The sequence below is a fragment of the Microcaecilia unicolor genome, unplaced genomic scaffold, assembly GCF_901765095.1.
Source record: "Microcaecilia unicolor unplaced genomic scaffold, aMicUni1.1, whole genome shotgun sequence".
Lineage (NCBI taxonomy): Eukaryota > Metazoa > Chordata > Amphibia > Gymnophiona > Siphonopidae > Microcaecilia > Microcaecilia unicolor.
In genome coordinates this window covers 407,443-420,538 of record NW_021963786.1, presented here as the reverse complement: position 1 = coordinate 420,538, position 13,096 = coordinate 407,443, and the positions used below count along the sequence as shown (strand labels likewise).

Genomic DNA, 13,096 nt, shown 5'->3' with positions numbered 1-13,096 from the left:
TTTTAGTTAACCTAGTTTAATAAACTCCTGCCTCTGTTTACACTAGAAAATCTACTTCAGAGTGAAATAGTGATTTATTTTTTTACTGGCAGGGGAAGCTCATTCGAGACGCGCCTGAAGCCCATAACTTACTGGCCGCATTCCAACTTCCCCCTTCCGTTCCAGACGTTCGCTCTGCACGTGACACGAATGCGCCTGCGTACACACGGGCGCTACGTTACGAGACCCAAGAGCGCCTGCGCACAGTGGAGCTTCGTGCGTCGGCTCTCAGCCCCACCCACGGCAACCGCCGTCGTTGCCGTGGTTACGCACAGCGCCGCGTCGTGTGTTGTCAGGGAGACGGCAAGATGGCGGCGCTCTGTGTAGGGAGTTGGTAACCGCCAGCCGGGCACCCTGGACTGGGGCCGCTGTGGTTTCTGTCCTTAACACCTGGACTGGCCCCCCAGTCACACCGCCTGTGAGCGGGCACGGCTGCCTCTGTCCTTCCTTGGTCGCTCTATATCCAGCCACACGAAAACTTACCCCAGGTAAAATCCACCTGCCACTTGGGAGGACTTTTACTAAGCTGTGGAACCCTGTGCATCCAACACGCGTCAAGTTGGCACTACCGCCCAGCTACCGCGTGCCAGTGCTGTAGCGAGGGCAGCTGACACCCGGGGCGGCTCGCCGGCTGCAGCACAGCGCACCCTCCCCCCCCCGGAGCGCGTACTTACATGGGAAAGCAGCGAGGGACGGGCGGGAGGGCCGAACCGCACCGAGTGCATGTCGCTGGGAGCTGCGTCGGCTCCGCTGGTTCCCCGCTGTCTCTGCCCCGGAACAGGAAGTAACCTGTTCCAGGGCAGAGAGAGCAGGGAACCAGCGGAGCCGACACCCCCCCTCAGCGGCGTGCACCCGAGGCGGACCGCCCCACCGCCCCCCCCCCTCCTATGCCACTGCCGCGTGCCCCTAGGCGCTAATTCCATTTTTGGCGTGTGCCCAAAACACGCAGTAGAAAATATTTTCTACCACGTGATGCTTACCCGGCGGTAATTGTCATTTTATGTGCATTGAACGCTTACTGCCTGGTTAGCGTGTGAGACCTTACCACTAGGTCAATGGGTGGCAGCAGGGCTGCCGAGAGGGGGGGGGGGGGGGGGGCGGCAAAATTCCCTGGGCCTCCAAGGGGGGCCCGGCACCGGGGTCAGGCCTCCGGCGCTGCAGTCCCTGGTCTCACCTGCCTGCCTCCACGGCTCCGGGCCCCCTTCATTCAAAGCGGCAGTCGCAGATCGCCTGTCTTCTGGCCTTCCCTCCCTGTGCCCCGCCCTTGCGGAAACCGGAAGTTACATCAGACGAGGGCGGGACTCAGGGAGGGAAGGCCAGAAGAGATGCGATCTGTGACTGCCGCTTTGAATGAAGGGGGCCTGGAGCCGTGGAGGCAGGCAGGTGAGACCACGGACTGCAGCGATGTGGGGAGCGACAGGGGGTGGAAGCGGCAGGGGGAGCGGAGGGGGGGGCGGGGTGGCCTTGCCCAGGGCCCGGCCTAGTCTCTCGGCGGCCCTGGGTGGCGGTAAGGTCTCAGGCCAAAAATGGATGTGCGCTGGTTTTAATTTTGCTGCACATCCATTTTCTGGCACAAAAAAAGCGCCTTTTTTATATGCGTGCTGAGGAAATGAACCAGCACACATGTAAAACATGTGCCTACACCAGCACAGGCCTTATTTAGGCACGCCTTAGTAAAAGGGCCCCTGTGTTAGGTAGTGATGCATGTCACTAGACATGTCGAATTGGAGGAAAATGATATTTTTGTCTATTGTTATTTTCTGCTTGAATTTGGCTAGGAGAGTGAGTAGTACTGTTTCTGTTCTGTGTTTCATGTAATATTGAGAATTTGTTTATATATTCTGTAAGTTGTTTGGCCACCATGCTTTCCATCAGTTTGACTGACAATGGGATGGATGCTACTGGACGGTAGTTAGTGATTTCATTTGGTTTTTTCTTGGTGTCTTGGTATTGGTGTGAGTAGGATATTGCCATTTTCCTTAGGGAAGAGACCTTGCTGAAGCATGCAATTTAGGTGGGATGTGAGGTCTACTATGAAGCGGTCAGGGGCGGATTTGATTAGGTAGTTGGGGCAGGTATCCAGTTTACAGTGTGTGTTGGAGAACCTGCTGATCACCCGTGCAACTGTATCGACGGTGAGGAGGGCAAAATTTAACCAGGTTTGGTCAGCCAGGTATTCTCCAGTGGTTGGGTCCAACTCGTTAAGGAAGTTTTCGATGTCAGTGTTGTCCTGAGGTAGTTTGTTGCATAGGTTTACAATTGTTTCATTGAAATACTTAGCAAGTTCATCTGCAGATGGGATGTCTGTATTCGATGTAGTGACCAGGTTGGTACCTAGGAGTTTGTTCACGAGTTGGCATAATTTCTTCATTTCTTTGTAATCTGTCCTATTTTAGTTTTATAGTATGTTCTTTTGGTCTGTCTTATAGCGTATTTGCACTTTCTTTGTGATTGTTTCCATGTGTTGAGTGTGTGTTCATCTTTTGTTTTTTTCCATGATCCTTCAAGTTTTCTGGATTGTGTTTTTAGCTTTTTCAGTTCGTCGTTGAACCATGGTATCGAGTTATGCTTACATGAAGATCTTGTTCTTAAGGGTGCTATTTCATCTAGTATGCATTTGCATCTTTTATCCCATTCCATGAGGTAGTGTATGGAGTCGGTTTGTGCTCTCCAGTCATTGTTATATATCTGTTGCCAGAATGTTTTCGTTTCTACTTGACCTCTTGTTCTGTAGGATGTGTGTTCTTGTATTTGGTGTACTCCCTTCTTCCACCAGTGTAGGGATAAGTTTAGTTTGTAGTGATCAGTCCAGGGTATTTCTGTCCATTTAACATCTGTTATTATTAAGTTCTGGTCTGTTGAAAGTTTGTGTGAGATGAGATCAAGTGTGTGCCCTTTGATGTGGGTTGCTTGCATTTGTGGCCATTTGAGATCCCATAATTGGAGGAATTCCTTACATTCTCGTGCGTTGATTGAGTTTGGGTCTTCTAAGTGAATGTTGATGTCTCCTATTACTAGTACATTGGAATTGGTTACACATGTGTTTGAAATGAAGTCCATGAAGTTAATGTGGCCTTCGTTCCAATTACCTGGAGGTCTGTAAAACAGGACACAATTCAAATGATCACAAAGGGTTTTGTTGTGGATTCTGATTGAGGCCATTTCAAGTTGAGGTGTCATGGACTCGGCAGTTGTTTCGGTGGTAAAGTGGGATCGATAGATTTGTGCTATGCCTCCACCTCTCTTTTCCTTTCTGGTCCAGTGTGTGATTTTGTATCTTGTAGGGCATAGGTCTAGGATTATGGGGTCCTTTTGGTCATGGATCCAGGTTTCATTGATGAACAGTAGGTTAAGGTCTTCTGCCATGATCCAGTCTGTTAATATTGCTGTTTTGTTTACTGTGGATCTGGCGTTGATGTAGCCCACTTGGAGTGTTTGGAATGGGTCTTCTACGTTTGGTATTGTGTGGACTTTTATTAGTTGTTGTTTCTTTGTTGAGGTGAGTTTGTTTGGACCCTTCTTTGCATTCTGTGGTGGCTGTCCGCATGTTTGTGGTCTTCGTTTGTTTTTGTTCTTGTCAATTTGTCGAGGTGTGGTTTATTTGATCAATCGTTGATGATTGTATAGTATGCATATAATGTTACTTTCTGTAAGAGGGGTGGTTAGTGTTAAGTGGATCAGTGTTAAGGAGTAGATTATTAGGAGTAGTTTGAAGGTATTCATTTTGGTTTCTTTTTGCTGTGGGCTACTGATCATTGCTTCCCTCTCTTCACTGACTTAGGAAGAGGGTCTGCTTTTCAAGCTGTTGAGATCAGTACTGGATCAGGTTTCAGTGATAAGATAATGAGCAGAGGAGATGGGAGGGGGGAGAGTAGCTCTGAGTCAGGGTCCGATCATGTTGAATTGTCATATTTCTTTCATCATTATATATTATTTATATTGTTACAATTTAACTGGTTTGTGATACAGTTGTGGGACACGATTCTTGCTCCCAGACAAGCCCGTTGCTATGTGGGGAGCTTTTTGGTGGTGGAGGGGCATGCAAGTTACTAGTCAAACTTTTGATGTTGATACTATTTGGGTTTCTGCCAGGTACTTGCGTCCTGGGTTGGCCATTGTTGGAAGCAGGTTATTGGGTTAGTTGGACCATTGGTCTGATCCACTATGGCTTTTCTTATGTTCTTATACAGGAAGCATTTGTCTTCTTGTGGTCCTGGGGAACTGGATTTGATTTCTGCTGCTGCCTGATGGTTGGCAGTGGGTTGAGATCCTGGGGAACCAGGTTCAGTTCCTTCTGCAGCTCCGTGTGACCCTGGGCAAGTCACTTAACCCTCCGTTGCCCCAGGTACAATAGCAGTACATGTACTACTTAGATTATGAACCCACTGGAGATGGACCTAGTACCTGTAAAATGAAAGCTGTAAACCGTTTAAGTCTAAGCGGTATATGAATACTTAAGTGAATGAATGAACAGAAACATGATAAATGTCAGTACAATAAAAATGATATTATATTAGGCAGCATGGAGAAATATTCAGATAACATAGATATGAGACTCATGGTGTCACCACAGTAAAAATGAAACACCTAATAAGCATGCATAGAACATTCAAGTAACAGAGATATGATGTTAACGCTGTTTGTACAATACAGTAGAGTAAAATATCTTAATAGGTAGATAAGGGGTCAAGTGCAGCTCACATATATAGACAGGACAAATTGAAGTCCAATTATTTGTGCATCTGAATAAGACACAAGGAGCTGGGCTAAGCTACAGGGTGTGCAGTAAGCTAGCTCAGGGCAGAGTGAGTGGATAGTCAATGGCAGCATCTATTAAAGGCTTGAGAGAAGAGCTAGGTTTTCACCAGCTTCCTAAAGCTATTTAAGGATTTAACTACTTGGGCTCCAAATGGTGGAACTCAATACCCAGAGCCATAAGAAACATCAACAACAATCTCCAGTTCAGAAAAGTATTAAAAACGTACCTTTTCAAGAAAGTTCTTGACTAATCATACAACAAATAAATGTACTACACTATATTGTAATTGTACAGCAACAATGTAATATCCCGTGAATGTTTAAATGTTTCACACTGTGTTGTAATCGCAGAACAACGATGTAGACCTCCTGAACCATTAAACATAAGCCACATTGAACTAAAACTTGCTTTTGGATAATTGTGAGATACAAGAATGAATAAATAAATAAATTTAAATAAATAAATAAAGTAGAAGTAGTCTTGTGTTAGATGTGGCCCCGCTGGGAGTGAGTTTCATAGTGCGGGGGCTACTCCTGGGTAGGTTCAACCCTGTGAGAAGGATGCCCATCTTGCGATTTGTGTTGAAAGATGGGCGTCCTTCTCTTTCGAAAATAAGCCTGATAGTATACCAGTGGCGTAGCCACAGGTGGGCTTGGGTGGGCCAGGGCCCACCCATTTATGGCTCAGGCCCACCCAACAGTAGCACATGTTTAGTGGTAACTGGTGGGAATCCCAAGCTCCGCCAGCTGAAGATTTCCCCCTGATGGTAACAAAAACGCTACTCTCCACGACACCGGCACCTGCGCATGCTCAGTTTTCAGTGCATTCCTGCTGCCATGGTGGAAAGAAGCGTTTTCCCACCAGCTGAGATTTGTTTTTGAGGGGGAGGGAACACTTGGTGCCCACTCAATTCTTGCCTAGGCCCACCCAAAATCTGTTGTCTGGCTACGCCCCTGTAGTATACTACTTACAATGTCAACACAATATGTAATAGAATATTTTAATAGACAGCAGAGGGTATAAGCAAAGAAGAAGGAGTTAGAAAATAAGGTGACTAAAGAAAGTTGATTGGGTAGCAACACCGCTAATTGGAAGCAAAGCCAGTGCTAGGCAAGATTTCTATGGTTTATGCCTTGATCATGGCTGAATAGATTTGTATAGGCTGCAGTGGAGCTTTTGGGGGGCTTCGTTAACTTCAGAAATTTAGAACAGGGACAGTACCAGGCAGACTTCTATGGTCTATGCCCTGAAGTTGGCAAGGACAAATCAAGATCAGGTATACATATGAAGTATCACATCATAACTCATTACATATGGTATCTTGTTGGGTAGACTGGATGGACTGTACAGGTCTTTATCTTCCATCATCTACTATGTTACTATGTATGAGACTTTCATCTAGGTATCTTCTAAAGTCCACGCTGATCTAGGCAGAGATGTTTCTATCCAATAAACAGTTTCTTTGTTTTCCAGTTTTAATTTGATCCATGAGTTAGTAAGAGAAAAGGAAATTTCTAGTATAGAACAGTTTTTGTCTATGGAATCCAAAACTAGGAAAAACAATTGAATATTATCTGAAGACATTCCTAAGCCATGGCTCAGCGGTGACATCTCGTGGTCAATTTCAGGAAGTATCAGGCTGGAGCAGGTGGCAGAATCTATTATGCATGAAGGGTTCATGAAATGGGAAAATCTCTGACTAGTTACAAATAAAGGCTCTTAGTGCCTTCACTCAACAGAAGAGTGAAGCCCAAAGGAGCAGGAGGAAACTGTTAAGCCAAAATAATAATAATAACAATATTCAAAGTGATTTAACCAGCCAGGCTTGTTTGGGACTAACTGCTAATTTTCAATTAGCGCTGCTGAAAATGTTCAGTTGTTGCTGAACTGAAAACTATTTTGTGTGCATTCTGACCCATTAAGTGCTGATATTCAATGTAACCACATAAATAGGACCACAAAAAAGTCAGTCCTATCTTTTGCCATGCCCCATAGCCGGTTAAGTGCTGAATTTCACACTTGGGGCCCTTTTACTAAGCTGCGGGAAAAAGGGCCCTTTATACCGCAGCAGGTGAAATGCCCCCCCCCCCCCCAAATGGCCACACGGTAAGATAACACCCATTTAGGTGGCAGTAAGGGCTCCCGCTGTAACCCAACAGTGTGTGCTGCCCAATTACCGCCAGGTTAGTGCCATAATACTAAAAAAAAGAGCGCCGGAACTACCATCAGCAGCTGCGTTGGTCCAAAACCAATGTTGGGTTTACCGCCGCTTTGTAAAAGGGCCCCTTAAATGTGAGGTCCACAGTATTTTATGGGGTAATTTTATGAAGTTTTGTCCTGTGCAGTGATAAACATGTCTCAAGATGGCATCTACTTCTACGTCTACCGCTTGTAGGCATTTGTGTATAGCATTTCTAAAATGAATGTATGTATAGAGTACATTTCAACCAAGTTCAGAGGAAGTGCAAATGTGTGGTGCAGGGGTCGGACCTTAGTGTATATTTAAAATTACCTCCCCTTTCCTCATGCAGAACAGACTTTGCACACAGAAAATGCTTTCAACATTACCCCCTCTCTCCAGAAATCAATACATTTTTGGCTGACAGAAAAATTTCCCTCTTACAGAAGCTGCAAAGTCCATGATTTTTTTTTCCAGATGGCAACTTTCAGATTAAGGATACAAACTGAGGCATATTTTCAAAACACTCAGACTTACAAAGTTCCATAGGTTGCTGTACAACTTTGTAAGTCTAAGTGTTTTGAAAATATGCCTCATAGTACCATATGGAACTTTGTAAGTTTAAGTGCTTTGAAAATGAGCCCCAAAATGTCTTATTCTCAAGTCTCCAATTTGGATATCTACAACTGTCCATTTCCCAGATTTGGAAGTCATATGGTTAACCGTGTTATTTGAACGCATGGGCATAAAGATCAAGAAATAAAACATTCAGATGCTGAGAAACCTTTTATCAGGTGAAAATGAAATGAAACTTAATAAGTGGTCACAGACTGAATGAAGCATGCAGACGAAGAAAATCACTAGAAGATGTTATGGACCCAGTTCCAGGAACCAATTCAAGCTGTGAATGGTGTCTATTTTATTTAAAATAAGCCAATATCCAGAGGTAATTGGTAGAAAACCACTCAGGTTCAAGTTCAGTTTATTTCATTTGAAAGTCTAAGCAGTTTATTTAGTCAAATTAAAAAATAAAGAGTCCAACATTCAGCTAACAGTTATCAACATTATATCCAGAAATTCAATGCTGGGCTATATCCAGGTTCTGGCATTGAATTTCTGGGTATACAGAGCCAGCAAATAACAGAGCCAATTAAGTGTGATATTCAGCACTTACCCAGCTGTGAAGAATCACATAAAAATAGGACTGTATTTTATGCAGGCCTATTTATGAGGTTATTTTAGCCAATTAAGTGCTGAAGATCAGCACTTAACCAGATAAGTGCCATCTTTGCCCCAGAACGCCCCCAAAATAACCAGTTTTGGTTTGGGTGCTAACCGGGAATTTTTAGCGGACACTATCCTATTAAGTGCCGCTGAAAATGTCTAGTTAGGCCCAGATAGGCGATTTAAATGGCCAGGAGCCTCTCTTGGCCATTTAAAACATTTTGAATATCAGGCCCAAAATATATAAGGTGGGGGGGGGGGGGGGGGGGAGACATGAAACACCACAACCACACAATAGACAGTAGACAACAAGCATGGATATACATAAGAAGGCAAGTAGGGAAGGGGTAGTTACAAATTTAAAGCAAGGAAAGGGGACAGGAAAAGCATAGAAGGAGGGGTTACATGATCATTCTTGTTTAGCAGGAGTACTGGCCAGGGAAAGTGAAGATGGAAGTGGAATTTGAGAAGGCAAGAGAGAAACAGTGTGCCTTGAGACTTAAATTTATCGAAGGGAGATTCAAGCCTAAGATAGAAGGGGAGATTATTCGAAAAGGTGGGGGCCAGGGGCGTAGCCAGATACCCAATTTTGGATGGGCCTGGGCCCAAGATGGGTGGGCAGAACTCTGCCTTGACCCACAATTGATTTGGTCTCTCCCTCTCTCGCCTGCATGCCATGTGATCTCTCAAACATCCCCCCTCCCCCGAATACCTTTTAAATAGCAGATTTTCACCGGCAGCGAGCAGCAACTAATACACACTGCTCATGTTGGCCCCACAGCCTTCCCTCTGATGCAACTTCCTGTTTCCACATAGGCAGGAATACATCAGAGGGAAGTATGTGGGGCCGGTGAAACCAGTATGTATCAGTCGCTGCTCGCTGCAGGTGAAGATCTGCTATTTACATGGTATGCAGGAGGCACAGTTGTTGGGAGTTTTTGGCTGGTGTGGCTTGGGGATCTCTGCCAGCCACATCATAGGTATGCTGCTACTGGGTGGGCCCGATAACAAAGTGGGTGGGCCTGGGCCCATCCGGGCCCACCCTTGGCTACGCCACGGGTGGGGGCTATCATTCTAACACAGGAAGACCTGTTAGTGTCCAGGTACACTTGGTGGAAAGAAGGGATAGGTAAGGGATTGTTGGGAAGATCAAAGGGTCTTTGCTGCATGTTGAATAGAAATCAAACAAAATAAAACATGGAAAAGAAAATAAGATGATACCTTTTTTATTGGACATAACTTAATACATTTCTTGATTAGCTTTCGAAGGTTGCCCTTCTTCGTCAGATCGGAAATAAGCAAATGTGCTAGCTGACAGTGTATATAAGTGAAAACATTCAAGCATTACTATGACAGTCTGACAGGGTGGGAGGATGGGGGTGGGTAGGAGGTATGCATACCCCATGCATACCCCCTACCCACCCCCATCCTCCCACCCTGTCAGACTGTCATAGTAATGCTTGAATGTTTTCACTTATATACACTGTCAGCTAGCACATTTGCTTATTTCCGATCTGACGAAGAAGGGCAACCTTCGAAAGCTAATCAAGAAATGTATTAAGTTATGTCCAATAAAAAAGGTATCATCTTATTTTCTTTTCCATGTTTTATTTTGTTTGATTTCTATTGATAACCTTAAGAGTGGACTAACACGGCTACCACACTCCTCTGCATGTTGAATAAAGTATAAGAAGGCTGGCCAAGAAAGAAGAAACCATATCTCTGATGAGGCCCACTCTTAGCACAGTTAGAAAACTGTCAGAACCCAAGGGCTGAAGTTCCTGCTGCCTGAGCACAACAGTCACTCTGTTCTTTTCCTCTCTCTTTCTTCAGCCATATTCAGTACGATAAGAAGTGTGAATGCATTCCTTGCTTAATGCAGAGTGTCTGGTGATATCTCACAGATCAAGAATATATATGTTAAATTGCATCATATACTATGAGTTTATCTTATAGGGTAGACTGGGTGGACTGTGCAGGTCTTTATCTGCTGTCATCTACTATCTTAAAAGGTAAGGCCAGGCAGATCTCTTAGAAGGTTCTCCCTTATTATCAGTTCTGGAGACCGCACCTACAGAAAGATATAAACAGGATGGTGTGAAGAAACTGTGTGTTTTAAACCTGTAAAATTGCCTTTATTAACTCTTGAAGTGCATTTCTCTAGTGTGGCCAGCAGGTGGTGCATGTTTTATGTTAAAGCTGTTATAAAAAAAGTGCATGCCATCTTTTATCTACTGTACTGTGAGCAGTATACTTTTAAAACGTGTTGACTGGGCTCTGATTGACCTGGAGTTTGAAATTACCCAGCAGTTTTGCTGGCTGTTGCTTCAGTCTTAGCTCAGGAGAACCCCCCCCCCCCCCCCCCCCGATCTTTTTGCTGAGGCTCAGTGAATTAACATGTCCTGATCTCCACAGGTACTTTTTAGAAAGTATACAAATGTCTAGTTAATGTTATAATTGATCCATATTTTAGTACCTGTAATTGTTTGCTGATTGCACATTTATTTTTGTTCATTGTTCCAGTATGACAATAAACCTGTTTAGTTTGTTGACTCTTCCTGACTGGACTGATAACGAATCCTGGTGGTTTGTGTGTTGGGCCTGTGAATGCTTTATGGGGACTGTGGGACCACTGGAAGTGTGGCCTCAGTAACCTAGAAATCACTGGGGATAATTTGAGAGTGGGAGACTCACCCAGAAGCGGTTGGGACCCAGTCGGTGCTAGTGTAGATCACAAGCGGCAGGTGCAGGCGGACCTGAGCTGTGCTGGGGATAGATCCTCTAAGTGGTCGCGCAACTTACTCCTCACCGGCCTCCCACTTAGTCATCTATCCCCCCTTCAATCCATTCAGAACTCTGCCGCACGTCTCATATTCCGCTAGAACCGATATACTCATATCACCCCTCTCCTCAGGTCACTTCACTGGCTTCCAATCAGATACCGCATACAGTTCAAGCTTCTCCTTCTTACCTACAAATGCACTCAGTCTGCTGCCCCTCACTACCTTTCTACCCTCATCTCCCCTTACGTTCCCGCCCGTAACCTCCGTTCACAGGACAAATCCCTCCTCTCTGTACCTTTCTCCACCACCGCCAACTCCAGGCTCCGCTCATTCTGCCTCGCCTCATCCTATGCTTGGAACAACCTTCCTGAGCCCTTACGCCAAGCCCCCTCCCTGCCCATCTTCAAGTTTTTGCTTAAAGCCCACCTCTTCAATGCTGCGTTCGGCACTTAACTCTTACCATTCAGGAAATCCAGACTGCCCCAATTTGACTGCCCCTATCGGACTGACTGTTCACTTGTCTTTTAGATTGTAAGCTCTTTGAGCAGGGACTGTCCCTCTATGTTAAATTGTACAGCGCTGCGTAACCCTAGTAGCGCTTTAGAAATGTTAAGTAGTAGTAGTAGTAGTAACTCCAGGCAGGTGGCTAGGCATTTCATGGCAGATGGCGTCGGTCCAGAGGGTCTCGGTCATAAAACATATAGTGATAGGCTCATGAACCTCAACATGTATATGCTAGAAGAGAGGCAGGAGAGCGGAGATAAGGTAGAGACGTTTAAATACCTTAGTGTCGTTTATGTATAGGAGGTGAGCCTTTTTCAAATTAAGGAAAACTCTGGAATGAGGTAAGAGGAAATAGACTTAGGAAGAATCTAAGACAATATCATGGAAAAGTTGGAGGTCGTGGGGACAAAGACTGTGTCAGAATTTATGGAAGCGCGTGGAACAGGTATGTGGGATCCTTTAGGAAAAGGAGGAGATAGTGGTTACTGTGGAAGGGCAGACTGGATGGGCTATTTGGCCCTTATCTGAGGTCATGTTGCTGTGCTTCTAGTGACTTCTATAGCAGGCCAAGAGCCTAGTAGCTGTAAGTGCTCTGAAAGACCCCATGCTCAAAAATAAACACTGAAGCTCAACAAAACAGGTGCTGACTGACTGCCTGCAGGCAGGCAAATACCATAGAGGTGTCACCTTACATGCCAGGCTTAACCCTTAATGACATAGGGCACCAGTGCTAATGAAGATTAAATAAACTGCACTTTTACACCGATTCTCTTTGTTTTTCCAGGGGTAAAATGCTGACACAGGTGCCCTCATTCCCCTTGCACTCTGACACTTTCCGAAACCTCAGCAGGGGCAATGTCAGCTGGCAGGTGAGTGATGTGGGCTCTTATTCCAGTTTTGGATGGGACATCCTGACCCTTTACCAGAGCATTCCACTTCTGCAAGTGGTTACTATTGCAGCTCCTTCTTTGCCTTCTAAAGTATAAGAAATTGAAGTGGAGAGGAGACCTTGACGGTAGATCTAGCCCAGCAGACCCACTCATTCTGCCCATTTCCTGTACTCCTTGCAAGATCTCATGTTTTCCCATTTGCTGCTCTTATCCAGATATTTCCTTTGGCCATGGATTTCAGTAGCACTATCCAGATAATGCTGCTGAATATCCTTACAGATTGTCCCCAGAGTGCTGGGGCAGTGCTTGGGTGAAGCAAGGGTGGAGCTGGAAGTTATCCGGAGTGCAGCGATATTCAGATCACTACTACTGCTTAGGAAAAGGAGGAGTTAATAGTCACTGAGGAAGGGCAGACTGGATGGGCCATTTGGCCCTTATTTGCCATCATGTTGTTATGTTTCTGTTTCTATAGCTCTGCTAGAGGTATGTATCGCTGTGCATGAAACACATATAAGGCGGTCCCTGCTCGACATGAGCTTACAATCTAATCAATGTCAGACCATTATCTGCATATCTACTCAGATAACATTGGGACAGAAAAACATATCCGGTTATCTATCTGGATAGTGGTTTAAATATCGCCACTCTTCCTGGAATTTAGCGATGCGATACTTGTTGGAGTCTTAAGTAAACATTGACCACCGAGTGTAAATATTGG

At 45.1% G+C, this 13,096-nt stretch overlaps 1 protein-coding gene across 1 annotated transcript in view; it reads left to right on the top strand.

Annotated features, from left to right (window-relative positions):
- The first annotated feature begins 501 nt into the window (after window positions 1-501).
- LOC115459632 (cilia- and flagella-associated protein 65-like) overlaps window positions 502-13,096 on the top strand; it is a 221,962-nt gene continuing 209,367 nt past the window's right edge. The window contains exons 1-2 of the mRNA XM_030189437.1: window positions 502-527; window positions 12,273-12,357. Of these exons, the coding sequence (XP_030045297.1) occupies window positions 12,280-12,357 (78 nt within the window). The 5' untranslated portion in view covers window positions 502-527; window positions 12,273-12,279. The remainder of the gene's footprint in view (window positions 528-12,272; window positions 12,358-13,096) is intronic.